At 50.1% G+C, this 27,039-nt stretch overlaps 6 protein-coding genes across 6 annotated transcripts; 2 read left to right on the top strand and 4 right to left on the bottom strand.

Moving 5' to 3' along the window:
* Positions 1–868: 868 nt before the first annotated feature.
* On the bottom strand, positions 869–4,653 carry T069G_00892 (uncharacterized protein; the record flags this gene model as incomplete). The annotated part of the gene is made up of 5 exons (XM_056168102.1): positions 869–2,255; positions 2,330–3,525; positions 3,586–4,221; positions 4,276–4,460; positions 4,599–4,653. The coding sequence occupies 5 exons, from the start codon at positions 4,651–4,653 to the stop codon at positions 869–871; spliced, it is 3,459 nt and encodes a 1,152-aa protein (XP_056033418.1).
* A 2,817-nt stretch (positions 4,654–7,470) lies between these two features.
* Positions 7,471–8,627, bottom strand: T069G_00891 (ribosomal large subunit proteins 60S l5, and 50S l18 domain-containing protein; the record flags this gene model as incomplete). The annotated part of the gene is made up of 3 exons (XM_056168101.1): positions 7,471–8,332; positions 8,422–8,459; positions 8,625–8,627. 3 exons carry the CDS (start codon positions 8,625–8,627, stop codon positions 7,471–7,473), a joined length of 903 nt encoding a protein of 300 aa, XP_056033417.1.
* Positions 8,628–9,034: 407 nt separating this feature from the next.
* Positions 9,035–10,045, top strand: T069G_00890 (uncharacterized protein; the record flags this gene model as incomplete). The annotated part of the gene is made up of 2 exons (XM_056168100.1): positions 9,035–9,139; positions 9,239–10,045. The coding sequence occupies 2 exons, from the start codon at positions 9,035–9,037 to the stop codon at positions 10,043–10,045; spliced, it is 912 nt and encodes a 303-aa protein (XP_056033416.1).
* A 171-nt stretch (positions 10,046–10,216) lies between these two features.
* On the bottom strand, positions 10,217–12,386 carry T069G_00889 (uncharacterized protein; the record flags this gene model as incomplete). The annotated part of the gene is made up of 5 exons (XM_056168099.1): positions 10,217–11,192; positions 11,253–11,477; positions 11,529–12,035; positions 12,125–12,205; positions 12,265–12,386. 5 exons carry the CDS (start codon positions 12,384–12,386, stop codon positions 10,217–10,219), a joined length of 1,911 nt encoding a protein of 636 aa, XP_056033415.1.
* Positions 12,387–15,061: 2,675 nt separating this feature from the next.
* Positions 15,062–17,179, bottom strand: T069G_00888 (uncharacterized protein; the record flags this gene model as incomplete). The annotated part of the gene is made up of 4 exons (XM_056168098.1): positions 15,062–15,466; positions 15,531–15,703; positions 15,771–16,708; positions 16,917–17,179. The coding sequence occupies 4 exons, from the start codon at positions 17,177–17,179 to the stop codon at positions 15,062–15,064; spliced, it is 1,779 nt and encodes a 592-aa protein (XP_056033414.1).
* Positions 17,180–22,516: 5,337 nt separating this feature from the next.
* T069G_00887 (SAM domain (Sterile alpha motif) domain-containing protein) lies at positions 22,517–25,446 on the top strand (the record flags this gene model as incomplete). The annotated part of the gene is made up of 4 exons (XM_056168097.1): positions 22,517–22,580; positions 22,654–22,797; positions 22,862–23,547; positions 23,686–25,446. The coding sequence occupies 4 exons, from the start codon at positions 22,517–22,519 to the stop codon at positions 25,444–25,446; spliced, it is 2,655 nt and encodes an 884-aa protein (XP_056033413.1).
* Positions 25,447–27,039: the final 1,593 nt, after the last annotated feature.

The following is a 27,039-nucleotide window of genomic DNA, read 5'->3' as shown; positions in this document are numbered from 1 at the left end:
TCAAGGTCCTCGATGGCGAAATCGTCCGGGTTTGGTCGCATGCGCATGGCTGGATTGGGGTGGAGATTGATTAGATTCCTCAGCGGGCTTGGTAATCAAGAATCAACGCGGCTTCCATGGATCAGCTGGAAAGGCTTTGACTCGTTGAATATAGGTGCAGAAGTAGAACAGGGCATGTGACATATGTTAGCAGTAGAGTTGGCAAGCTCTCGGTCCGGCATGGCTCTTAGAAGTACAGTACGGACTCTACGCAGATTCATTGCTTGTCTGAGAAATCATCCACGATCCAAAATCGGATCCACTAATGTGCCTTATTGCTATTCTCAACGACTGGCTACTATATTCGTACACGATCGTAGTATTTATTCGAATCATCTTAAAAAGAAAAGAAAAACCCATCAAGTAATCCTATCCCAACCGTTCTGCGGTAAATCACACGAAGGAAAGGGGGAAACAATGCCAACTTTTATAAGGGCCGAGACGGAAACCAAGTCTGCCTCGCCATACGAACAGGAACAGGCAAATGCTTTGGTGAAATAACAACACCTCTTACATCCCATATAGGTTTCCCCCCCTTTGCCGGATACACACGCCGAAAATTCCCAGTTATGCCCAATAATTGACCCCACTAAACCCTTCTACGAGGGATGAAAACGAGCGCCGTTGCCATGCAATTTCAAGTCGCTGATAGCAATATCCAAAAGAATCCCTCCATCTCAAGTTAAAGACAGATGTCAGATGTTGAATGAAAAAGAAAAAGAGAAAAAAGAAAGCCATTGCAAAACAAATCCACCCAGAAATAGTCGTCAGAAAACAAATAAAAAAAAAATCATAGAGTACCAAGAGGAAAGAAGACCTGTTTACTGGCTTAGTCGGCAATGGCGCTCTCGTCTGCCTGAGCCTGTCGTAGTCTCTCTTCATTCTTCTCATCGGCCGGCAGTTTGATGTTGGCACGAGCCTTGCCCTGCGCTTCGACGAAGCGCTCCCAGTATTCAGGGTCGCTGTCTTTCAACGCTGAAAACAGCATCTCCCTGTCCTCTTTAAAGGCTTGAACAGCGCCCTTCTTCTTGGCCAACTCCAGAAATTCACCGCCAACGTCTTCGGCGAGCTCGCCAAACACATGTACATGCTTGGGGTCGTTCTCCACGTCGTCAAGCGTCGAGAGCAGATCAATATGATCGGTGAATCCAGATCGGAACCTGTGGCCGGCACGATGTACACGTCCCTCTTCTTCCGCCAGCTTCTTGCCCAGTATCGAGTTGGATCGTGAGAGCGTGTGTGGCTCGGCCTCGTCTTCGGCGTCCGACCCGCCTGCCACGGCATCCTCCAAGGTTGGCGGCGACGATGAGAGTATCTCCGTCTCCGTCTGGGATGCCGGCGCCTTGGTAACCGCCTCCTCTGTGTCCTCGCGAGTATCGGGATACTCGTCCTCGAATCGTTTGATGATACCCTGCAGCGTATCGTCCAGGAAATTTAGCTTCCGCAAGTTGAGCTCGTCGCCTGGGTTTGCCCTGGCCTTGGTCAGTGCCGGCTGCAGACGAAGTCTGATCTTGCGAGCACCAGCCAACAGGTGCTTCGACAAGTCCTTGGCCTTGCCGCCAGTGGGGAGTCTGGGTCCGACAAAAGGCTCCTCTTCTGCCGCATTCATCTCGCGGAAGAATTCCCCAGACGCCCGGCGGGATTCATCGCCGCGGTTCTTGAGGCAGCACGCAAGCGCCTTGACCACGCCTGTACCACCGATGACGTAGTCCTCGTCTGGCCCTGAGCCATCATCCTCGATATCGTCATGCACAAGGACGTCATTGCCGACGAGATGCGCCAGCACATCTGGATACCCTGGCGCTCTGGTATCGACAGTCTCTCCCTTGGCCTCGGCAAGAGCCGTAGCCACTGCCTTGTTAATCTCCGCATCATGCATGTGCTCAATGTTCTGTAGGCAGTAAGCCACAACCTGCTTTGCCATAGCTTTGACAATTTCGCCAGCCTCTTCGTTAGGAACTTCAATATCCACACATATCATGCTCCTGGACAGCCTAGTAGCAGCCATCAGTGACGCATACAGAGCGCAAGCTTCTTCTTGGGCTTCTTCGGTCTTGGCGCTAGCTAGGGCCACAATGTCTGCGTTTCCGAGCAGGCTAAGATGGCAAAGATGGCGTGCCTCGGGTACGATTTCAACTATCGCAATGGCTTGCTCAGAGGTCATGTTGACGTCTGAAAGATGCAACCTCTTGAGAGTCTGCATTTTGGGTAGATATCTAATCGTGTTGCACAGATACGTTAGCATTATTCTTCTCAAATATCTTTTGTAGACTGCGGATCCATCTCGTACCTTCGAAGTAGACCAACGGCGCTCGGCGTAGATTGGAAAAGGTCATGGTTGTGTGAAAGGTCAATGAAGACGAGGTTGCTCAGCTTGGACAGAATAGGTAGCATTTTGCAGAGAGACGAAGGGGTCAGGTTGCAATCGGATATGCTCAGTGCCCATAGCGGATCAGTCTCCTTGATGGAGGCGGCAAGGGTGTCCATGTGTTCCCTGAGATCGATGCCGCCTAGGTCGAGTCCTTCGCATTTCCCAGACTCGAGATATCTCACCACGTGCGCAACACCATCCCCGTCGAGTGGATTGCGAGCAGTACTGAGTCGTTTGATGCCACATTTGATGACTCCGTCGATAATTTTGCCCAACTGCACCATGCTCGGCTCGGTCTCACCAATGCTAAGCATCTCGAGGGCTGCTCCCGCTGGGCGGTCTGCGAGTGCCTTGGCGAAGATGTCGGCAATGGTAAGAGGAATATGGACGCCATTCTGAAGAGCGCCGTTGGTGTTGCAGGACGCTTGGCGAGGAAAGGGAATGCTAGAGAGATCGAGGTACTTGAGCGTCCGGCACTTGTAGATGAAGAGCGAAATGTGCTTCCAGCCGTCCGGGCCCAGCTTGTTTTCTTTCAACACAACTCTTTCCACCACTCCGCCTGATTCCTCGTGAGCATGCTTGGCCTTCCTGCGTCTAGCCATTTCGGAGTGCTTCGCTGCTAATAGGCCGGCAAGAATGACCCTAACGCCTTCATCGGTGAGCCCGCTGTTTTGCAAAATAATCTCCTTCACGGGCACGACGGCAAGGTAGTCTCCCAAGGTAATGAGATCCTGCAGCTGCATGAAATAGCCCGTCAGGTCGATCTTGTTGACAACGCCATCGGCCGAAGCGTTGGTAGGGTCGCTCAGCTGCTCGGTAATCTTCTTCAGGATGGGCGTTTCGCGAAGCTGGCAGCATCTTCGATAGATTCTAACCGGGTTTATCGTGGGGGAAGTACTCGTCTTTGGGGTTCCGTTGCCATTGAGCTCGGCGGAATCGCTGCTGTCATAGTGAATCTCTATAGGGATGGCCCCGCTCTCTTCGGCGAGCCGCCGCCTTTTTTCTTTTCTGGCTTTGCGCTCCTCTTCACTTCGCTTCTTCTTTTCCTTCTTTCTTGTCGTGTCCTTTGGTGCTGCTTTTTGTTCGTCTGGACTATCCGCTCTCTTTGTGCCGTTCTGAGTCGGGGCAGCCTGCTTGGCCTCGGCTTCGCGGGGCTTGGTATCATTCGCACCGACACTTTCAGTTGACGAAGAGGAAGCCTCTTTCTGCGCTTCGGCAACCTTTGGGTTTTTCAATGCCTCACCCTCGCCCTTCTCACTCAGTTTCTTCTTTTGGGCGAGGTCGACGGAGTTGGTGTCTGCTTCGGGTTCGGCATACTTTGGCATAGGCGCAATCTCGACATCGACGAAGAAAGAGACTCGTCTCAGCTTGTTATCCTTGAGTTCCGTGATCGGACACCTGTCTCGATCCCGATCGACATTCAATATCCGGCGTTCGACCAATCCATGATTGATCTTGCCGGCGGCGCCGAGAGGGCCACTATTGCCTCCTGATGAAGAAGAAAGTCGCCGAAAAACGCCAAGTAGTCCGGCCTGGCCCGATCTCGGAGGAGCCGGCGTGTAAGGCTCATCGCCTTCTGGCTTCAGCCCATGCTGGAGAACAGCGTTCTTTGTCGGTGTAATTTTGGGGACAATGGGTTCTGCGTTTGCTGTTGGAGGCGCCGGCTGATGCTGTTGTGCAGGTGGCTGCTGGTGGTTTATGGGCTGCTGAGGCTGTCCGTTTGGCTGAGGGACGGCGCCTGAGAATTTGGCTGAAATGTTGGAGAACCACGAATTGCGACGGTGAGGCGGTGTCGCGCTGGAGCTGTTGGGCTTGTCGACAGAGCCCGACCGTGACATGCGCCTGGCGTTGCTTGAGCCATTTACAGGAATTGGCTCTGTGCGGCCATTTGGCTTCCCGTTGGTCTCGATCTTGGGTTCATGCTTGACCTCAACCTTTTCAGCGGTTGATGAAGGGCTCAGCTTGGGCGGGGAACCGTGGGGGACACTTCGTGGCTGTACAGTAGCAACGGGAGACTTGATGGGCGTAAAGGCAGCCTTGTTGAATTTGTCTACACGCATTGTTAGTTTTCAATTCCCCACAACGATTGCCCGACAAGCAGTCTGCCACGGCGCCGATGGACTTATACATGAAGCCATCATGAAGCGCCGTTGGCAGACACAGCGGTGGGAGTGGCAAAGCAGCCTGCCTTTTGGTGAGCCCTGCGTCATCCAACTGACGTCGACGCCATGGACTTGTTCCATGTTGGAAGGATTCCGCGAACGCTCGCGCGCTGTGTGTCGAGTCGAGAATGGAGGACTGCGGGATTGTTGCTGCGGTTGTGGAAAGGGAGAAGAGAGGAAGAAATGGCTGAGCGAAAGGCGGGTTGATTACAATATCAGCCCGGCCGCCTTTGACGGACGCTGGCGGCTCCAGCTGGGTGCGATCTAGGCTGGGGTAAGGCGGAAATATGGGGAGGGGAGCGACAAAGACGTCAACTAAGCCCACTGTAAGGGGACGCCTGACAAGCCAACAGCGGGGTAGATCAAGGTCTGCAGGGCCTTTGTTCCAAGGGCTGGCCTGGCCTTTCAACTTTCTGCTAATAGCGAGCTGTCGCCTCTCAGCCCGGGCGAGTCAGACCAAGGTTCTACGTTGCCAAGATCAATGCCTCTTTCATCCAGCGACAGCGGCGGGCTAGCTCCACGGCAACGTCTCGATCAATCACGAGCCCCCTGTTGAGTGCTTTTCATGTGTCGCAGTGAGCACCGTCCAATTGGTCCAGCTTGTCGGGGTACGGCGATGAACTTTCGCCACGGCCATTCCCTGCGCTGAGGATCGACTGGGACAAACAGGGAAATTCAAAGAGGCGAACTCCGCTGGCCAGCCGCTTTTCGCACAAGCTCCAGTGCTCTTGGGAGCTGACTGTGTTGAGTCGGGCAAGCCACAAGACTTTATTTACACCAGACGCACAAAAAAGCTTGAAAATTTTCTCTGCGCTGGAATCCTCGCAAAGCAAAGGGCCCCGGTTTCTAAGCACTTGCCGCTTAGTTGCCAGCCCGGTGCTGACGGGTCCCTGAGTAACAAATCCAAGTCTGTGGCTCTAGTGCTGCAGATACCGATTCCGCATAGTCTGCTCCATCTGCTTTCTTAGTAGAACTTCTCCATCCAGCAAATGCGCTTGTAGCGTTCCCATAGTTTAGAGTGCTAGCCTGGAATTCAGGCCAGTGATGGAGTGGGCGAAAGCGTCCGTATTCAGCTACCGGGATACTGTACATTTCTCCTTAATACCTGCTTCTCCCATAACTTCCGGGCGAGCCGAACGGTCACCGGCACCAAGCGTAAATTGTTTCTTAAACCTGTACACGTATCTACGCCGTTCTCCTGAGCTCCAAGCGGCAATTAATGGCTCAGTGATTCGTCGATGGGCCGATGGCATGGCCCTTTCTCGGTAAGAATTACATACATGGTGCGTCTGACCCCCTTGACGTATTTGGGTGCAAGTGCAAAGTCACAAGAGCATCCATGCCACCATTCTGCACGTGAATCGATATCCGCGCCTAACGCAAGGGACCGACTCAGTAAAATGACATGAAGATCCCTTTCGATTTACTTTTTCTTGACATCCAGCGCAATCTACGTCATTTTGCAACTCCCGTTGTGCCGTGCTACCCTGCTTATTGGTACCTTAAGTAAGATTATACCAAGACATTCTCTGTAAGAGAGAAACAGACAGCAAATACATACTCGTACGAGTACCGTACGTGGCAAAAGCGTTGCCAACCGTACTGTGCAACCTTATACGCCGTATCTCCAACTGCCCCTAGCAGGTAGGGTAGGGTTACTCCTCGCATCATGCTCCTCACTTCATGCTCCTCACTTCATGCAAGTAAATGCAGTTCGGCGCTTTGGCCCTCGCCCAACTTCGGGCCACAACCGAAGTACGGAGCTCGATTCCGTGATCATGACAGTGCCAAGTTATCCTGTGGTTCGTACGGAAACGGATCGAGCTCCCAGCATGGTCTGCGTCCTCTACGATCGGAACTTTCCATGAAATACCACCGACTCGTGAGCCAGAAAGGGGCAGGCCGATCCACCCCTGCTGTGGTGCTATGGGGAACTCCGATAAAACCTCATGCAAGACATGAAGAGCATGTGTGTTATTGCCGCGCATATGTCCCGCAAGTAAGGGACATGATCAACGGAAGCGCCATTTTCGCCCGGTCCATTCTCCGTGCTCCATGGAAGATGGAAATTGCTTCATTAACCTCGGTCCCTGAGCAACGCTCGAGCGATTTCTGCCTCCTGAATACACAACCATGTTCATCCAGGATTATGTAACGATTCACAGATCTCGAGTGACCATCTTCGGTTCTTCACCGAACTGACCTGTTAAGTTTGGCCATCGTCTTTCGTGTTACTTTAGAAAACTAAGAGCTAAGTTGACATACATACGAGATAGGGATGCGATGTGGGACTCATTGAGATGAGAGTAAGCACCTGTAGATAAGATAGCCTGTTAATACGAATGGTCTTTGCCTTGGAAGCTGTAAGCTTATATCAACACAAAGTTTACCACTTCAATGCTTCACGAACACAACATCCACACAACACGTGAAAGTGCACGAGACATATACAGCAATGTTAGCTACAGTATCCAATTAAAGGCAAGATTAAGCATGACCGCCGAATGCACGTTGAAGATTCTTCTTGGGAAAAAAAAAAAAAAGATCACGCTCTAGGGTAGGAGATCGAGAAAATTTCACCCGGGTGTATGTAGCCACCCATCTAATTAGCAAGCACAATAAGTCGCCAATTGTTCGTTGCCGGTTGACTGCCATACATGTAACCTGGCAAAATTCCAGGTACCAAAGGGTAGTTATCACGCCGCCTGGACATCACATCTAAGTACACGCCACTTGCAATAAACGTCGGACAATGTAATGCACGAAACAATGGATCTATGATCCGGATTGGAAGGTATCTTTTCATTCATTTTGACCATGAGGACCGACCCTTTCATTCCTGTAACTCCAGACCCAATATATCGAGAATCAAATTGCAACCTGCCCAAATTCCCCTTTTTACTCCTCAGCCAGGATCTTCTGGATCTTGGCCTGCACGTTGGCAGCCTTCTCGGCCTTGGAGAGTCTGATAGTCTTGTGCTTCAGGGAAATGGCCTTCCACTCCTCCTTGGTCTTCTTCTCACCCTCAACCTTCTTGAAGGGGTCCTCACGGATGGCCTTGTGGGCCTCGGTGTAGAGGTCCTCGAGACCGTCGGCCTCGATGTCGTCCTCAATGTACTTGGAGAACTGGCTGTTGTAGCGCTCCTCATCGTCATCGGCGAGGGTCTCCATGTACTCGGCAACGTGGCCACCGTAGATGTACTTGCGGAGGGTCTCGGCATCCAGCTCCTTGCTCTCCATGTCGTAACCAGGGAATCGCTTCTCGGAGTGGGGGACGAAGATGCCACCGTCGGAGGCACCCTTGAGGGCACCGAAGACACGGGCACCGGTGGAGGTACGGGCAAGACCAACGTCAAGGAAGGCCTTGAAGGGGCGGCGCTCGCCATCGTCGGTCTCAGCAGCCTCGGTGAGGGTGAACTCACCGTCAGCCTCCTCAACACCGACGAAATCCTTGTCGAGGCCGAGCTTGGTGAGGACACGGCGAGCGATCAGGAGACCGGTGGCATAGGCGGCGGACCAGTTGGTCAGACCGTGGTTGATGCCGTAAGCCTTCAGCTCGTGGGCGTAGGCAGCGACCAGGACCTTGTCACCAGAGATCTCAGAGCTGACGATCTGCATGACGATGTCCTTGTTGGTGAAGCGGACGACCAGGCGGTACTTGGGAGCATTGTACTTGTTCTTGGCCTGGGTGATGAGGCGCTTACGGGCATAGTAGTCGGTCTTTCCCTCACGTCTGCGCTTGTACTTGGTCTGGTAGCGGCTGTAGTGAAAAAAGTTAGCTACATTATTCCATCGAATTATGCCCCCAGAGCATCTTTGAAGATTGGATTCAATGCAAGGAAAACTAACCTGTAGTACGCGCTGTTCTTGGCGAGCTTTTGGAAAGGCTGTCACAAAAATCCCCGAGTCAGCAATTTGCGCTTCAGAATGCTCGTGTTTCTTCCGAAGCTACTTGCGACGACTCTCAATCACGAGCAATTGACGGCATTTCTGCCTCATTTTGCAGTTGAAGCATCTCTATGACTGAGATTTCAACGATAGGCCCAACTTACCATTTTGACGGTGGTGCCTGGCGATGGCTGGCTTGCTCCTCAAACTTGTGAAATTTGATGATGAGGATAGAGGAGGAAATCTTGGTGGGCTAATTTTTGAAGCCCTAAAATTTCTCGTGCGCTACTGCTTCGCCTAGTTCCACACTGTGGACAATCGGGTTGGGGACGAATCTGTGGACAGCTGGGTTGGGGACGAATCACCTGACACGACCCCTAGATTTGAGAAGGATATTTGAGTTATGTAAGCACTTTCTAAGAATATGGGGTGCATGCGTTCTTATCTTATCGTCATTCTGGCGCGTGTGGAGCGCGAACCGAGGTACCGGCAACTGTGTGAATCTGGGGAGGTTGAGAGCCGCCATTTCGCCCTGAAAGATGCAGTGACTCCGCTCTTCAATCGTTTTCTTGCAATGGACCCGGAGAGTTATTCTGTTGACCAAATCTTGGAAGTGATTGACGCCGAAATGAGTGATTTAAAGCCCAAAGTCCTTTTGTTTGATATTGGTGGTGTTTGTGTAAGTTGCGTATCCCTTGGAGAATCGACCCCTTCGCATTTCTTCTCTTACACGCGAATACGTGCATGAGATTTCTTTCTCCATTACTAATTTGTTTAGGTTAAATCACCCTTTCAAGTTATCCTAGATTATGAACTCAGCTTGGGAATCCCGCCCGGCTGGGTGAACTACTCCATCTCGAAATCTGGCCCTACAGGATTCTGGCAACAGATTGAACGTGGGGATATCCCTATGGATGACGCTTTCTTTGAAGGGTTTACCAAAGACCTTCATGTGCAAGAACGATGGGAGGAATTCTACAAGACACAACAGGCAAAGGACCCTCGTCTAGCCAAAGAAATCCCTCCATTGCCAGACATTGATGGCAAGTGGCTGTTCAACGAGATGCTGTCTGGCTCTGGCCCAGATGCGTATGACCCTTGGATGTTCCCGGCACTTCAAAAGCTCAGAGACAGCGGAAAGTATATACTGGCAGCTTTAAGCAACACGGTCATCTTTCCACCAGGTCACAAATTGTACCAGGAGGACTTCTTTGACGAGCCTGTTCGTCAGATATTCGACATATTCATATCATCAGCCCATGTTGGTATTCGCAAGCCCGACCCGAAAATGTATCAGCTCGCCCTACAGAAGCTCGATACTTTTGCCAAAGAGAACGCAAACGATCCACGGCATCAGGGGAAAGGGTGGGAGGCTGGAATTTCGCCCAAAGACATTGTTTTTCTGGATGACATTGGCGAGAACTTGAAAGAAGCGCGCAGACAAGGGTTCAACACAATCAAAGTTCCCTTAGGGAGAACGTACGAGGCGGTTGAAGAGCTAGAGAAGATTACAGGGTTGGCGCTTGAGGGACCGCATCCAAAGATACCCATCAAACCGAACTATGGCCCACGCGCCAAGATATGACGATGTTAATGCCACCACCAGCGACATAAAGATCAGCAATGATTTTGATCCTTTGTTTATAAATAGACGCTAATACTAGATGATTCTTCTTCCTTCTCTAGTGAACAATTGACCGCACACGAAATGTACGCCTAAAGTAACCGGCCATGCTGCTGCTACCATTGTTGTCCATCAGCTCCCTATATCGTCAAAATTCCAAGCAGAATTCTCATACAGCCCATTGAACCACTGTGGCTGACGAGGCCACCAAATCTCACCTGCCGACTTCTCATTCTCAGCTATGATGGCTGGACCTCTCGTTCCATCACTAAAGGGCTCATTCGTTACCACCCTGCTCCTCTCCGCTCCATACAACTCTTTGACACGCTTCGCCTTCTTAGCTAGTTCTGCTAATCTCTTGGATTTCATCATCTCTGCCTGTTTCGAATTGGTTTTTGTGCTGTACGCAAACTTCTCAATATCTTGTTTCAACATCTCTTCAGCTTCCTCCAAGTGAGAAACAAAACGATCTATTATGGAGGACAGGTCGAATTCAGGATATGCCAATTTGGCATTCCAACCAGGAATCTTGATCAAATGGAGGCGAGCAGCAAGAATCATTACAAATATAATCGGCCTCGTAGCAATTGCAGATTGATAGGCGTACCAACCGTCAGGGCGAGTCGCGAGAAGACTCTCAAGATATGCTTTAGTCGCAGATATACAGCTTGTCAAGCATAGGTGCCACAACCCGAGTGGCGCATCTTCCGCTTCCATTGTTGCCGGTTCAAAGCGTGTGACTGGTTCGTAGAGCCGAACTAATAAGTAGTTATAGGCCAGTCTAAAGGATTTCTCATGGCTGCCGACATTTCCAATGGATGGCCAACGATACTGTTGTTGATCGAAACCCAAGGACCCGATTATGCTATCCAACTCGGGGCGAAGCCGTTGAGCAGTCTCCTTAACCAGAGTAAGATACGCTTCCGCTCCGTCATGACGGGTATTAGTGTCAAAAGTCTCAGATATCTTGTCACTCAGCTGCATCAATCTCACATATCGCTCTAGGACAAAATCCGTGGGACATTCGGGATACTGCCTGAGTAAGCTGCGACATAGATCGACGTAGGGACCGCTGAGGGGATTTTGGCGACCAGAACGGACCGAATCTCTACATCGATAGGGTAAATAAAAGATGCTGGACTTTGATTGCCTCAATTATGCAACTTACGCTGAAAGCACAGTGACGCACCCTAGAAACGCTCTACGGGCCTCGATAGCGCCGATTTTAGGAAACATAGCTGGTCTCTCTGATGAGAAAATATTAGGGAGAGGGTTATTTTCAGGCCGAGAAACGTCAAATGACCTCCCTGAAGCTGCTAGATTATGAGCATATCCAAGTGCAATATGTGTGAGATTCGTGATTTGGTGACTGCTCAGACCGCATACATCAGCCCTGAGGGCTGTCAGCTTCATAGTCGCCATAGATAGAAACGTTGATACGTACCAAACGATGCAAATCAAGATACATTGTAGGAGATCCAAGTCAAAGTCTTTCTTAGTGAACAGACGCTGGCCGAGATTAGCAAAGAAGCTATTCTTCATCGCTGCCGTTATTAGCCACGGTAACGGCGTGGCAATTATCATGATTGCCTTGAAAGTGAATGGCTGCCACTGTTCTAGTTGACGGGCGGATATTCCATTCTCTAGGACGACAAACGGAAAATGATGGACATATTTTTGCTGGAATACATTCAGGATCTCATCTGCTTGTGGCCAGGGGATATTAAATAGCTGTGTTTGCTGAGAAGTTGATGGCGGAGGGTTTGCTTGCGGACTGTTAAGATCTGTTTCTTCTTCTGTATCTGAGACGGATATATATGTTGAATTGTCCATCGTACTTGTGGATGTGATTGCGATGAGCGATGGGCTGTGAGGGTTTGATCCTTCGCCCTGTTTCGCGATTTCATCCCAATTGGGTGTTTTCGATGGTGAGATGGTCATCCGCTGTTCTCTAGAATCCTTGTTATGTATCCTTGATACCATCTACCAAGTCAACCAATGCCAGCTACATATGTACTGATGCTACAGGAGAAAACGAACCTATCATGAAGTCTGATTTGCCTCGGCTTTCTCAAGCCCCGACTGGTCTGTTCTGTGCAGCTGACTGCCATCTTGTAGCATCTAATAAATGTCAAAAGTAAGCAGATAGAGAATAAAACATAGTATTGCTTCGCGCGTACCTTTCACACGATGAATTCGAAGCTTGAAAATGGCACCTTGCCTTAGCTTTGGAGCATTGCTCACATGCCCTGCGTCGTCGCGGAGGGCTCTGCGATCTCGACGTCTCTAGGAATTCGCTCATACTCTAAACGAGCTGTTATTGACTATAGTGTATTTGGATCAATGATTTGTTTCGGATTCTTTTCTCGTCATGGAGACTCGAAAGTTTCGTTTCCAAGTGATGATATCTATGGATCTTGGCGGGGTCGGTGGAGTGGAAGCACTGAATTACAGCTGGAAGAGTTTCGGCGGACTGTGTCCAGCGTCAGCACCATGAGCTGGGAGTAAGTAAATGTGCGAAGCTGTCAATCTCATCTTCAATTTATACCAATAGAAGCCATATTTTGTGTGAAAAATTTCTTCTACTTATTTCTTCTTTGCTTTTTTGAGTTCTCTCTCCCCGCAAATAATAGTACTGCTATATGGCTAGCCAACATATCTGCGCGCTGAATAAAGTGCCTAGCTTTGCAACATACATGTAACCCATAACCCCGAACCAATGTGAAGCTTTAGAGTCTTCACAACAATAGATTGCGTACGTACATAAACAACAATCTGAAGCTTGAAAGCTTCCATAACCCAAAGTGGCTTCCAATCTGAATTGACCCAATATCTGAAGCTGTATTCCAGGAAAGTTGTCAAAAAATAGACTGCTCATGCTTCATTCCCTTGCTGTATCAATGACTCCAAAAGTCCTCACATCATTTTAGCTCAGACAAATTGCCCTCCATGCCCATAAAATTTCGTACATTTTCCAAATACAATTGGTGATATATACCTGTAAACTGTCAACATTGGCATGGTCCCATTTACCATCCCCCGGCGCTCCATGGCCTGATTATTTTTGCTGGGCGCCATCCCTATCTGACGACTCATCATCTCCATCAGGCTCTTCTATAGGAGACCAGTTACCATTGGCATGCATCTCAATCTTTTTGGTGTTAATTTTGCCGCTCTCCAGGATCTTGTTCTTTATTTCAACGAAGAAATTGTCCACTAGTAGATTGCAAGGCCTGGCATCCATACCACACAAGGGGCAAGCCCAGCAGTCAACCACTGATGGCTCATCCACATCTTGTGGCCACTTAGATGGACGCGAGTCCAGCCAATTTTGTAAATCAATACATTCGAGATGACGGCACTGGCGGCCTCGGACGGGGATGTCCACGAGCTTAGAACTAAATATGTCTGTGACCGAGATTGTCATGGTATCACTCTCAATGACAATTTCATCGGTCTCTAGTCTCTGTAGCCGCCTGCTTATCTCGTGTTTGGTTGCTTCTACAGTGGTATGTGGCCCAGAAACCACTAAATCCCGAACGGAGTTGTGATTTAATGTCGTTACAAGTTCCACAGCCATGAAGTAAGCAATATTTTTCTTTAGATTTTGAGAAAAGTAAGGCAAATTCACTTTGATCGTATTCTTGCCTTCGACCAGGGAGTCGGTAAGTTCGATAGGCAAATCGTGATGAAAGTGTTGCCTACGACGGACATGGATTATTTCATCATTGAACGAGAAAAAGAAATGCGGCGGCCAGTAAGTCGGAGTTCGAGACCATGTGGCTGCATCAAAGGTCTGTTGTCCTTCTTGCCCGCGCATTTCGCACAAGCGGATGCGGTATCGATGAGAATTGTTAAAATGTCGACTCACAGGTACCTCATATATGGGCTCATCATCAGTTGATTCGGATGATACAGCGGTAAGGGAGAGACTGTCCAAATCTTCTCGGGAAATATTAAATTCCAAGGTGGTTACCCCCATGTATGGCCGAATTTCTATTGGTTCCAAAATGAATTTTGAGAAAAATTGGTAGTAACGAGTCCTCTCCGCACCAGGGCTTTGATCTCGACTTGAGGGAGCTCTCCGAGGGCTGCGCAAACGAGTCAAGTGCAGGCCTGCTCGAACAGATGTCCAATGATGTGGGCTGGTGGGATATTCGTAGGGCGAGATAGGATAAGTAGTGAATTGAGGATGGGGCTGACTGCGTGTTGAGGCGGGAGACGATGTAGACGGTGAATAATAGTTTTGAGGGCGCATTTGCGGCTGCATATACTGCATTCCGGATGCTTGCAGCATTTGTGCTGTGGCGTGGTGAATCTGATGATGCTGAGGCGTCATAAAGGGTTGCGGGGCCATTTGAAGCTGAGAGGTCCGAGAAACTTGGTGAGGCTGAGGCGTCCAAGGGGCTTGAAGGGCGTGGGGTGCCGATGGAAGCTGAGGAGCCTGTGCAACCTGCCCTGGAGGCATATGGTGATGGTAATATGGGTGAGATAGGTGTTGATATGGACTGTTTGGCGGCAGAGGTGGCGGTGTCTGATATTGGCGGCTACTGCTGCCCTGTGTCTGGACTTGCTGCTCTCGCGGCCATGGGGAGGGCAAAGGGACCTGTGTGATCTGAAGGGGATGCTGCATTGGCCGGGCATTGAGACTCGGACTGTGACCATGACTGTGAGGGGGATTGCGAGGATCTTGATGCTGGTATTGATGCTGGTATTGATGCTGCTGGGGATGGCCTTGGTGATGAGGAGGATGAATAGGAGGATGAGTCTGATGCTGAGGATGACAGTAATGATGGTGAGGAGGAGGGGGAGGGCCGTAGTTGTGGCTCGGCTGCTGCTGGGACATGGCTGTGGGAGGTGTTGATTCCATATCATTTTGCGGTGGGATTATCGGAGGGAGCAGGTTCGAATGCCCTGGGACGGGCTGCCCCGGTGGTTTTGGTGCCATCAAAGGATGTGAGGTTTGTTGGCAGTGAATCACACTAGTTGGATACCGTAGACCGGACTGCTGGGGCTGGAGTTGAGATTGATGTTGAGGCTGATGCTGATGTTGAGATTGAGATTGATGCTCAGGTTGAGGCTGAGATTGGTGCTGAGATTGGTGCTGAGGTTGGGATTCAATTTGGGGTTGATGCCGAGGTGGAAGTTGACGTTGATGCTGGAGTTGGTCCTGAGATTGATGCTGAGATTGAGATTGAGGTTGAGGCTGAGGTGGAAGTTGAGATTGGGGTTGCTGTTGGGGTTGAGGTGGATGCTGAGAGGGTAAAATTTGAGGCTGATGCTGAGGTTGAGGTGGAAGTTGAGGTGCAGGTTGAGGGGGCTGACGTTGGTTTTGGAAATTCGCTGCGGGCTGAGGCGGCGGATGAACAGCAGGCTGAGGGTCTTCAAGACTCTGTGGTTGTTGGTGAGAAGGCTGTGGAGGAGCTGCGTGAGGTTGATGGTTCACGGTATCAGGAGCCTGGCACTGCGGAGGACCTTGTGAAGGTGGCTGTTGCTGAGATGGTGCCGCCAGCCTATTTATATTTATGTTTGTGTTGATGTTGGCGTGATTGGATGAGGGAAATGGTGGTATTCTGTGGGATGTGTTGGCAGCTGGCGCAGCTGATACTGCACCTACCTCTACACATAATCACAGCTGTCAGTTTCCATGCCATCAATCAGTCCTAAAAGTTGGACATTGACTCACCTGCCAGACGGGCTTGTTCTTCTCGGGTCTCTCGAACGAAGGTCACGTAAGTCGTCATCATCGTGCTGCGGACTCTGTCCATCTCTTCCTGCGGGACACTCTGTTCTTCGAAATTGAGCTCTTGGCGGTTATCCATGGTGAAGAGATGGTTGAGCCTGGCGGACATTGGGCCGTCCGGAATCCCGATTGTTTTGCGGATGCGCTTAAATAGTGCACTGGCGATTGTGTTTGATACACATCTAAGGATATCGCGTATTTGATACGCCATCGGTGGTATCATCTGAGATAGGAGACTTTTCTTCATGGCTGGCCAGTGCATGGCAAACGCGGCGATGAAGTCCTTGGCTTGGATGTATATCCGGTCAAGGCCGACAACGTTTCTAAACCCAGGGAAATTTGAGAACCATTGCCAATGAGGGTCGGTTATTTGCATGTGCTTATCATCACTAAAGACGCTACAGAGCTCACTAAAGGCTATATCAATGAGTTCAGGGGGGATGGGGACCAAGGCTGCATATGCCGCCTTTCTGTCCAACTTCCAGCAGCAGCACTGTTGATGAACGATGAGGAAAACGGCATCCAAACTGTGGCATGCGTTTAGCAGTGTGGTATATCGACTCTGCTCAGCATTGTTGGCCGGGCATTTGCCGTCTTTGAATTCTTCGGCTCGCTGTCGAATCACTGAGATGGCCCAAATCACGGCTGTATGGAGAGGAGTCTCCTCTCTCGTGGGCTGATTCGATTCCTGGGCTGGCCTTTGGATAGCGCCGTTTTGACTATTCGTGGTCTGATAGGTTATGGTTTCATGAGTTGAAGGCAACACCATTGCTGTTTCTGCGGGTGCCGTCGTTTGTTGTTCGTATGGCTCAGCTGGAGCGTGAGCCGACGCCGGACTCGCTTCATCTGTGAGAGACGGAGATGGCAACACGGAGGAAGTGCTATTTGGCACACATAAATACCTGTTAGCAAATATGAATAGGGGCTTTTAAACGGTACGAGCTTTGCTGGGTGCTAAAGACAAAGGAAAAGGCCAAGAGTGACGGAAGACTCTATTGATGATGATGATAAAGAAGAAGGAAGATAGAGGAAGACTAGGAAATGAGAAAGGGGCCAAGTGATGTGTAAAGGGCCAAACTTGGCTCGTACCTATGGGAAGAAGGAGGGGGCAAGATATTATACAGGTCTACATATTCTCGTGCCATGGGTGCATCTGAAATTGGTGCCGGTGCGGAACTAGGCATGGGAGCGAGGAAGGGCAGCAGGGGCATGGCAGAAGTAGCACCAGGATTGACGGCAGTAGCTGTGTAATCCATGCTTTGACCAACTGCCAACTGCAGGTTTATGGTGTTAGGCTTGCGTCTCCGTGGTTCTGGCTTGCGAATCTGTCCGGTCCGAGGCTTTGGAGGCATGACGGTTGGCTGAGTCGAAGTCTGTTGGCGGGAAGTGACCTGTTAGTTGAGCCCCGCAAGCATGGCCTTTGAGAATAGACGGATATACTAGTTGGACTGACTGTAGTATTACCTTGGCAGATGGATCCTTGCAGCAACACTAACTACTAGGTAGTAGTCATGAGTTGGATGGATCGGTATAAAGAAGCAGGAGGTGGGAGCAAGTCACATTCAAATCAAGACATGTACATGTGACGAGCCGTGTAGGTGAGGAGAGGAGAGAACAGAAGAGAAGAGAAGAGAAGAGAGAGGAAGGAAGGATAAAAGATTGAGCACGAAAAGATCTGTATAGGTACCTGTATTTATACCCGAATACCTGGTAGCAATTTACAATGTCTAAGATATGGATGATCGTGCCGCTCCATACTAACCACAAACCACACATCCATGATAGAGCGAGCGCCACCACGGAGCTTTTTGACAGGACCTTTTTGCCATTCTGAGCGGGATGCCTGTGCCGACGTGTTCGCAGTGACAGAGCTGAAAGCGACTTTGCAGGGATCTCAGTCCCATACACTGTTTGTCACACTCCCTCTTTTTTCCTTTTTCCATGCAAGCCACAGCAAGCCATGCAGCGAAACAAACATCCGGTTCTGGGTGAGAAACGCACAGGCACTAGGACTGGGCACTGGAAGCATGTGCCTGTTGAGCGGTGAGGGTAGCATGCAGTCTGTTGCCATGCGTCTGAGGAGCGGCAAGACATTCTAGTAGCTTCCATGTCTGTATACATGTATGTTGTAAGGCTGCTCAAGGCAGGGTGGCACGAGACGGAGAATATAATGATAGCTTCCATGTCAGTTGCAGCCTGTACTGTGTATGTATGCTGAAGCCCTCTCACTCTCTCTTTGCAAAATGGATCATTGCTTCCCCCACCTAGACAGCTCCCGCACAAATGGCCACCTGAACACCAGTACATGTATGCCGGTAGGCGACGTTACACAAAGGGAGCCTTCTGAAATGAAGAGGTCGAGCAAGATGCATGGTGGCGTCCCAGTGGCAGGGGTTGTGTCTTGGTTGCCTTATGTTTCCCTCTTTGCTCTTGGAGTCGCTAATAATAAGGACCCTACAGACGAATCAAACGAGGGGGAGTATCCCGGGTTCATGCCATCACTCCATGCTGCCTCGCCTTATATCAGACATGATTAATACTTGCCAGGTAGCAACGCATATTACTACATGTACTATGTACTATATGCCAGGGTTCATGCCGGCTCTCTACCTATAACATGTCCTAATCCATGTTGACTGACACCAACATACATGTACATATGCTCCTCGTGCCCAACTCCACCACATCTCATTGTCTTGGCCCATGCAGCTCGTACATGCATGTACCTCGCGAGTGTCAATATCAAGCATCTCTCAGTTGACGTTTGACAATCAGGGTGGAATTAGTCATGGATGTCGGGTACCTTTCAGAGTGCTAACCGTTTGCTGTAAGCGGCATCAAATCGCATGGATGGATGGGGCTTTTTTCAAATGGCTAAGCTCCTGCATGCCGCTAAAACAGACAGCTGAGGTGGTTTTAGGACACTGTGTCCCGCACGGAGTGCAGTAGCCCGGTTCTGAATGAAGCCGCTGCGTCGTTGTCCGCGTATCTCAACGGTCGGTTAACTGAGAGCAAAGATAGAGGGAATAGAAGCGAGAAGGGGCGCGAGAGAGCTGCTTCAGGCTTTATATATAGAATCAGACCATCCTGTACACTGTGCTGAGGCTGGCAGGTTCTAACATTGCTGGCTTTCAACTCGGCCATTGTGCGAGTATCAGAGCCGGCATCATTGCGGAGTAGCACATGCAAGGGAGTGGCTACCTAGTATCACATTGGTACGGCTGGAAATGAAAGCAGCCGCCCAATCAATGTTGGACGTGGGGACACAGACACAGCGGCTGCGAGGCAACGAAGATGGCAGTTGGGGCTGGATTCGAGTCGTCCTTCAGGCTCGGTCGGGTATTCTTCCTCGGGGTTCGGCTAAGGCAGGGCTGCGAAGCTCCCAGCTTCGTCGACCTCGTAGCACTTTGTATAAGTAGGGGAGAGTTGGTAGTTAATAATGTTGATTCATGGGATGACGAAGTGAGGTTGAGGAGGTGCACGTTACTCGCTGGCAAAAGATACTAAGCCTTCACTTAATGTATGCACTCCCGTCTGAATTCCGTGTTCTATCCGAATCTGCCGCAACGAGATAGGCCGAATAACTGGGTTCGAGAGCTTCAAATGATGAATTGCGTCACCAAGTGACTGAATAAGGCCAGCGTCTATCAACTCCGTGATAACAACGCATCCGCTGCAGCGATGCTCCCGTGCGACGTGTTCCCATGCCCCGATCACAGCAGGCCCCAGGACAAATTCCCACGTTGCTTTTCGGGTGATTACAGCAGGCTGCCCTCCCTCGGCCTTCTGGTATCTGAAAAGTATCGCCATTCCCTTCTGCCCGTTCCAAAGCTCCATTACTTGAAGATTTGGCATTTTCATGGCGGCGGCTGATGCTGCGATGAGTATGGCGTCGATGCCCGCCGGGCACGCACCGGGTCCAAGTAGCCTTGAAGTCATCGCAAGCCAAGTCAAGTTGGGCCACGTCCAGGAAGGGTCACGAGCTTGGAAGAAATAGCTAGCATCCACCATGATCGACGCTGAGAGGTGCTCAAGCTTAAGACTGGCTTCGGCGACTGCGCGGCTGACTTCAGAAGTTGAGATTCGAAAAGGATCACACCCTGCGAAATCAAGAAGGTACTGTGGATTGAAGTTCTCGAATACCACAAGCTTCCGTAGTTGTCTGAAAGTGAGCGATTCGGAAAGTGATATGAAATCTACCTTACACCAAAGACGAGGTCACCTGCGGTTAGCATGACGAAGATCGAGAGATTGGCTTAATGCGCTTACCTCGATCTGTCAACTCCTGTCGGAAATCATACCATTGCATCCAAGGCTCGTAGTGAAAATCCTCGAGCCTAGGAAAGTGGGCGAGCATATATTTCAAGGTTTTCGGCTTCCATCGTCGGCGAGTTTGTTGGCGTAGCAATATAGCCGTGACGGCTGGAACTACTGGAAGTTTCTGCCACCACTGTTCTTCTTGTTGATCATTATCGAATGGCCTTTTTTCGCCCAAAATCTCGGCGAAAACTTTTTGAAAAGAAAAGACGTTCGGGGCAGAAGCTCGCCTGCCACCAATCCAACCATGGCTGTTCAATTTGGCCAACGGAGACAGCTCTGAGCTTCGACGACGGCGCACGCCAGAGGCAGCATCAGGCTCAAAAGTCAGATATCTGAACCAGTGCAGTGGATCACTAGGAGAGTGAACACTGATATCGAGCACTAAGCTGCCGCTTGGTTTCCATGTACTGAGAGTTCTGAATAGCCTCGTGAATGTTGTTATGACTCGGAGGTTATCCGCAAAACTTATTCCCAAGATCTCGTTATCAGGGTCACATTCAGTGCAATCGTAGTCTTCGAGTTCCAAGCAAAGCCATATGTAGCGCACGAGAGCCTGATTACGATGTATCATTGGACCGAAATCTGCGAGGCGAAAAGGTGTCAACGTGATTCGTGCAAAGATATGCTTTTCGATGAACGTCTGCCATTCTCGCGATACTGTGACGAAGCCAGCGAGGCTACAGCCGTCCTTGGACAAAAATTCGAGGACCAACGCCCTGATCTCTGCTGGTAGATAGGCCCAAGATGAACTGCTGGCGGTTGACATTGATATCACTTTATCAACAAATGACTGGAGGGTGTTGCTTTTACCAACGACAAGAAGAGGGAGAGTTCAATATATAGACAAGAGTGCTGCTAGTCGATATTAAAATGATGGAGAGTTTGATAGACAGAAGAGAATGCTAGCTGGAGTGGCTGGGTGTTTTATAACCTCGTTGCCAAGGTGATGTGTAAAGACTACTGATTACGAATCGAGGCTCATACGCACTTTATTTTAGTAAGGCTGGGTAATGGCTGAAAGAATCATTAAATAAAAATGCAGTTATTCAAGGGCGTACCTTCTTGAAGAATTCCGGAAATGCAAAGAAGACGACTACGAAAAGTTTCCTTCACTTGGTATGAGAAGCTTACCAAAATCCCTGCAATCAAATTAAAACTGTTCCTCATTCGACAGATGAGCCGAAATCGCAATCAGGCGGGCAGCTGATAGACAAAGTCATCACGAAGCTGCAAGTGATCAAATTTCAGTGCTCTTATGGACATGTACCCAGCAGCTTTGAATAAGGTTGTTTTCAATTGTACACTGACATCTGTCAAGTCAGTGCGGGGTTCTTTGGATGCCAGTCTAAGTCGGAAGGGGATATTCAGCATTCAGAGCTTCATCCCGTCTTGCTCAATTACAAGACGCTTGTCTGAGGTTGGACACGATAATAAAGGAAAGAATCTTATATTTACATATCGCCTTTCTTGCTGCCCGCTGCTACTGATAGCATCTTGGTAGTTTCTACTGTCTACTACCCTCTACTACTATTTGCTACTATCTGCTACTGTTTGTTACTGTCTGCTACTGTCTCTATTAAGGACGGATATAGCGTCTACTCTCTGCTACTATTGCTATATTCTTCTAACAGGGGCACTATCAGCTACTGTACCGACATACAACATGAATCATCTTCGTACCTTGGATATGAGTAGACAAAATCCCCATACACACTCAAACCCACTCCCGTACACATACAGCAACGGAGCACCTGCAATGCACTCCATCAATGCTTTGGCTCTAGGGCACATACGAGCCCCCATGTGGACCCCAACCCGTACGTAACATACGAAGAGAGCCCGCCTCTATAAATATCCCCCCCATGCTCCGTGTCGCCTACACGATATCGCACGGTGCCAGTCCCAGGTACAAGGTACTAGTTAGTCGCCGACAGGAATGCGGCACAGTCAGGTACAGGTACTCCGGATTCGGTGCGACATGCTCTATCACCGACCTACCAGATCTTGTTCGCCCCTGCGATTCGCCGCGTGCATCCCGCCCACTAACCACAGCCCGCCCAATCGTACCACAGCACGCTAAAGTCCTCTCTTGCAACCCGACTTCAACCACCAAGCCGTCCAATCATCCCCTAGCCGAGCTTCAATCCTGTCGGCACAGCCCTCTTGCTCTTGGTCGCTGAATACGGCGGCGCACAAGGCGAACCGCCCGCACTTCCCAGCCCTCGCCTCCTCCGTCCCCGGAAGCTCGACGAGGTCCAAGCGGCTTCAAAGGGGTGGCGAGCCGGGCAACGACAGAGACAAGACTCTGCGAGCGCATCGACTCTTCTCCTCCATCGAGTCCATTCAGATCGAAACAAGTGTCGACGACAATGGCGTCGCGAGCAAACGATGGGCCTTCCCGGCCCGACGTGGGCGACGTCTTGATGGTGATCCGTACGTCTTCGTACTCCCCCCGCAAGGCAATGCGCCGAGATTCCAACTACTAATCCTTTTCTTATTGATGCAGACGACTTTATTGCCCGCAGCTCGGATGAGCTGAGCCTCAAGAAGGGAGACCGGGTCGAGTTACTAGAACGAGACGACGAGTTTGGTGATGGATGGTTCCTGGGTCGGCACGTCGCGAACAATAATACTGGCCTCTTCCCTGAAGGTGCGTCGCTTTAAGTACACGTCACTTGATGGATGAATCTTCTGCTAACTGGCTAATTCGCTAGTCTATACCCGACCGAACCCAAGAGCCGTTTCGAACCCAACCTCGACTCCTGCCTTCGTTGCTTCGCAACCGCTGTCACCCTTGGTGGAGGTTACACAAGAAGCATCCCTCCAAGGCACCGCGAGTAATCTTGCTTCGGCCAGTACATCTACCGTACCTCTGTCTTCAAGCGCGATGCCATCTGCTTTGCCATCGCATCTGGTCAAAGCTGAATCAGCTCCTGTGTCTGGTCTGGGTGGCACAGGATCGCCTGTTTCCGGCCTTGACAGCACGGGACAGGACGAGTTTCTAAATGAGACTTTGAACGTTATCAACGAGCACATTACTCATTTGCAGTCACCGCCTGGCACCAGTCATGGCAACGCTGCCGCCACAGACTCCGGCAGCGAGTACAGCGTTGCGATTGACCACCGAATGTCGTATATCCAAGGAGAAGAGACGGACGAAGAAGAAGAGGCAGTACATAGTCGCGCCGAGGTGGAGGCCTGGTCCCCAGACGACGTGGCCGAATATCTCTTTACTGAGGGCGTGGAGAAGCACCACTGCGAAGTTTTTAGGGACCAGGAAATTTCCGGCGAAGTGTTATTAAGCATGGATCAGAGCTCCCTGTTCATCAAGGATTTCGACCTAGGCTCCGTCGGCCGCCGCCTTAAAACGTGGCAGAAGATTAAGGCTCTCCAAGATGAGGTTAGTGTCGACGAACCAGATTCAAGGCGCGCCACGCATACGCGCGGCAGCGATGGCGGATCCGAGGACGCGAAACGGACGAGAAGTCGAACGAGCACCCTGACAGGGAACTCAATATCACGACCCACCTCCGTCCAGGCTAGGCGCCTGTCCCTGGCTCAGTCATCTAACAAGGCCTCTCCAGCCGCTCATATGACCCCAACAAATGGCACTCAGGAGAGCCCATCACGTACACACCTCAAGCGGCCGTCGGCAGCTTCCATTCGGGACCTCAACCACTCACGACGACACTCATCGACCGAATTCCGCCTTCCAGGCTCCAATGCGACGGTGCCCAAGGTATCGGCAAACGCGAATCTCTCTGCCGGTGGTGATGGCGTGCATAAGAAACAGCCTTCCTTTGATCGAAACTGGACCTTGGGCGGCGCTGTCTCGCAGACTTCTCAAAGACCGCTCTCCTCCACGGGACTACAAGAAATGCTAGGCGTATCCGAACAAGATTTGCAGGACTCAGCCGTCGAGCTGGACCGAGGCTACTTTTCCGGCACTGAGGTAGATGGACGGAAGCGCAATGTCTTGCGGAAACGTGATAGCGCTAACTACGGGACTCAGCAGAGCTACGCGGACGAGCAGAGAGTACGTAGCGCAACCGCCCTCTCCCGACACTCCAGATACGGTAGCGTCGATTCTTTCCGGGATGGAGCGCCGTCTGCCGCTCAGAAATACTATGGCATCCAACCGACTCCCCACAAACGAAATGCCTCCACGAATACGACCGATTCTGTTCGCCCACCGCCCCCAGCCAAGGATGGACCTGCTCCCGCCGTCACCAAGCTGGATACTGTAGTCAGCCCTACCCAGACGGAATCATCGCCCATTGTCGGCAGGGCCCAGGGCCTCAGTGCCGACTGGCTCTCATCAGTGACCAAACCAGTCGGCAAAGCCACTCGACCAGCAATGCGAGCCATTTCGGATAAGCTCACATTTGAGAGATCCAAGGGTGGTGGATCAGCTGATCTATCGACTAATGAGCCGCCCTTGCCTTCCCCCGTACGAACAGGATCCAGCACTGCTTCAGCAGGACAAAGCCTCGATCTCGACTCTCATGAAGGCCTCAAGAGTCCCGTCACAGCAACGGCTCCGAGCAACAAGAAGGGCGGAAAGAAGGGCAAGAAGGAAACAAGCGCCTACACTCAGGGCCTACTGAAAATATCGCCGCAAGTGGCCATGAAGGACGCCGATTACTACGGCTGGATGAAGAAGAAGAGCTCCAACCTGATGACAACATGGAAGCCTCGATTCTTTGTTCTCAAGGGACGCCGACTTGCTTATTACTACTCTGAAGACGACGACCAAGAAAAGGGCCTTATTGACATCTCATTCCACCGTGTACTGCCGGCCGATAACGAGAGGCTGACCGGACTACATGCTACATTAACTGGTGCAGGCGGCGGGCCAAGCATGCCAGGCAGTCACAGCAGTCCCGCAGGCGATGATGGTGCAGGTGTGGACAAGGGTGACGATACCATGTTCATCTTCAAACTAGTCCCACCGCGAGCGGGCCTATCCAAGGGCGTCAGCTTCACCAAGCCGACGGTTCACTACTTTGCTGTGCCAAACCTCAAGCAGGGCCGTCTTTGGATGGCTGCCTTGATGAAGTCAACGATCGAGCGGGATGACACCCAACCAATCACCACGACGTATCAGCAAAAGACAATATCCCTTGCCAAGGCGAAACAGATGCGCCATCGCCCTCCGGGCTTTGAAGATAGCCAGATGGCGGCACAAGACGGTGAAGCGGATAGCGCAGACAAGCTGGCAGCTCTCAAGATTGATGGCGCTCGCTTAGACGTCAATTTTGGCGACAAGGACAGTACCTTCTCCCCATTGAGTGCATAGAGCGCATTACGGCGGAAGAAGACTCGAATTTTCTCGCCCTTGAGCACATAGAGCACGCGCGCTACCGTACGACGGAGGAGGGGCTTGAAGAAAAGGGAGGAAATGAAATCTCAACGTATCATGAAGGGCGATTTCGCCAGAAGGAAATATTTTTTAAACACTCGGAAATTTGATATGAGAATGGCTTTGACAGCCAAATGAGAAAGACTCGATGATGAGAACCTTTGATCACTTATTTTTCTCTTGCCTTTTTAATACTTTTGTTCTATTTCTTCGTCTCCCCCTTTTTTTTCTGGGGACGATTGGGGGCTGTCTTCTCTGCTCTTACTTGTTTCTCTCGAGTTATTTTCTTGCTTGAAAGGGGGGAAGCGTGTCTATATATCCATCTATTGATTCTTTCGCTTGTTTTTTTTTCGGTCCTCTTTTGCATGCGTCAAGACTCGCCTGTTTCTGGTGAGAGAAAAAGTCAGCTAATATAAGCTAATTGCTGCTACAATCGCCGTCATGGCGAGAAATCGAACTGCTGCAATCATCTATTTTCAAGATGCTTTTCCTGCTCGAATCTCCCCAATTGCTTTTTTCCCCCTTGCACTTCGATGAGAAGGGAGTAGAATGTTGGGAAAGGGAGTAGTGCGCTTGGGAAGGGAATTTCTTTGCCTGTTTTTTGTCTTTGTGTGTGTGTGTCTTTTTGCGTTTCCCCCCCTTTTTTCCTAGTGTTATTTAAATTTGGCGCTGCGTGGAGGCGTGTGCAGTGCTGGGCAAGACGAGAGAGAGAAGGAGGCAAGTAGAGAACAGGAAGAAGAAGCAGAAGCAGAAAAAAAGAAAAGTTCCCACAAAGTGAGGAAAGGTTGTTTTATATGGAATGAATGAATGGGAAAGAGAGGGTTGATTGGAAGGGGAGGTGTTGTTCTAGAGCTTTTTCTATGGAAGATTTCGTTTTCTCTCTCTTTCTAGTACGCAACACTAATTGATGAGATTCTACCTGATGTCTTTTTTTTTTTTCATTTTCTTTCATTAAGGAGTGGCTACTTGGTGTAGTAGCAGTATCCTAAATCTGGACTATATACTGTGGTAGGGAGGGAGGCTATGAATGTGTCATGTCTGGGCAGTTATTATATTGTACGCATATAGATAAGTAGCATCTATAGAGGTATATTTTTCCATTACGAGAAATACTAGAGATACTAGAAATGCTAGAGATACTGGAAATACTAGAATGTACGAGAGAAATACCAGGGGAGAGTCAAAATAAAATGACGTATAAATCAGTTCTTGTGCTCTCGGACAGTAGCAACTGGCAGAAACATTATTACCACAGTACCTTCTCCTAATAATCCTTCATTTCACATAATTGTATCACCTAGAGTATTAACTATTAGCTAACCATTGCTTTGACATACACTGTACCCTGGTTTAAACAAAGTACAAGATTCACAGTTAGCCACATCAACATCACCAACATCATCAACATCAGCTTGACAATCACTTCGATCCAAGCCCGAAATGCAGTTACGACTCCCACTCATATTCATTAATAGAAAGGCGGAGATGAAAAAAAAAAAAGAAGACGCTACCATATTATATAGGGGCTTG

Source organism: Trichoderma breve, chromosome 1 (genome assembly GCF_028502605.1).
Source record: "Trichoderma breve strain T069 chromosome 1, whole genome shotgun sequence".
In the NCBI taxonomy this organism is placed as follows: Eukaryota; Fungi; Ascomycota; class Sordariomycetes; order Hypocreales; family Hypocreaceae; genus Trichoderma; species Trichoderma breve.
This window is presented reverse-complemented; position numbering and strand designations above follow the sequence as displayed.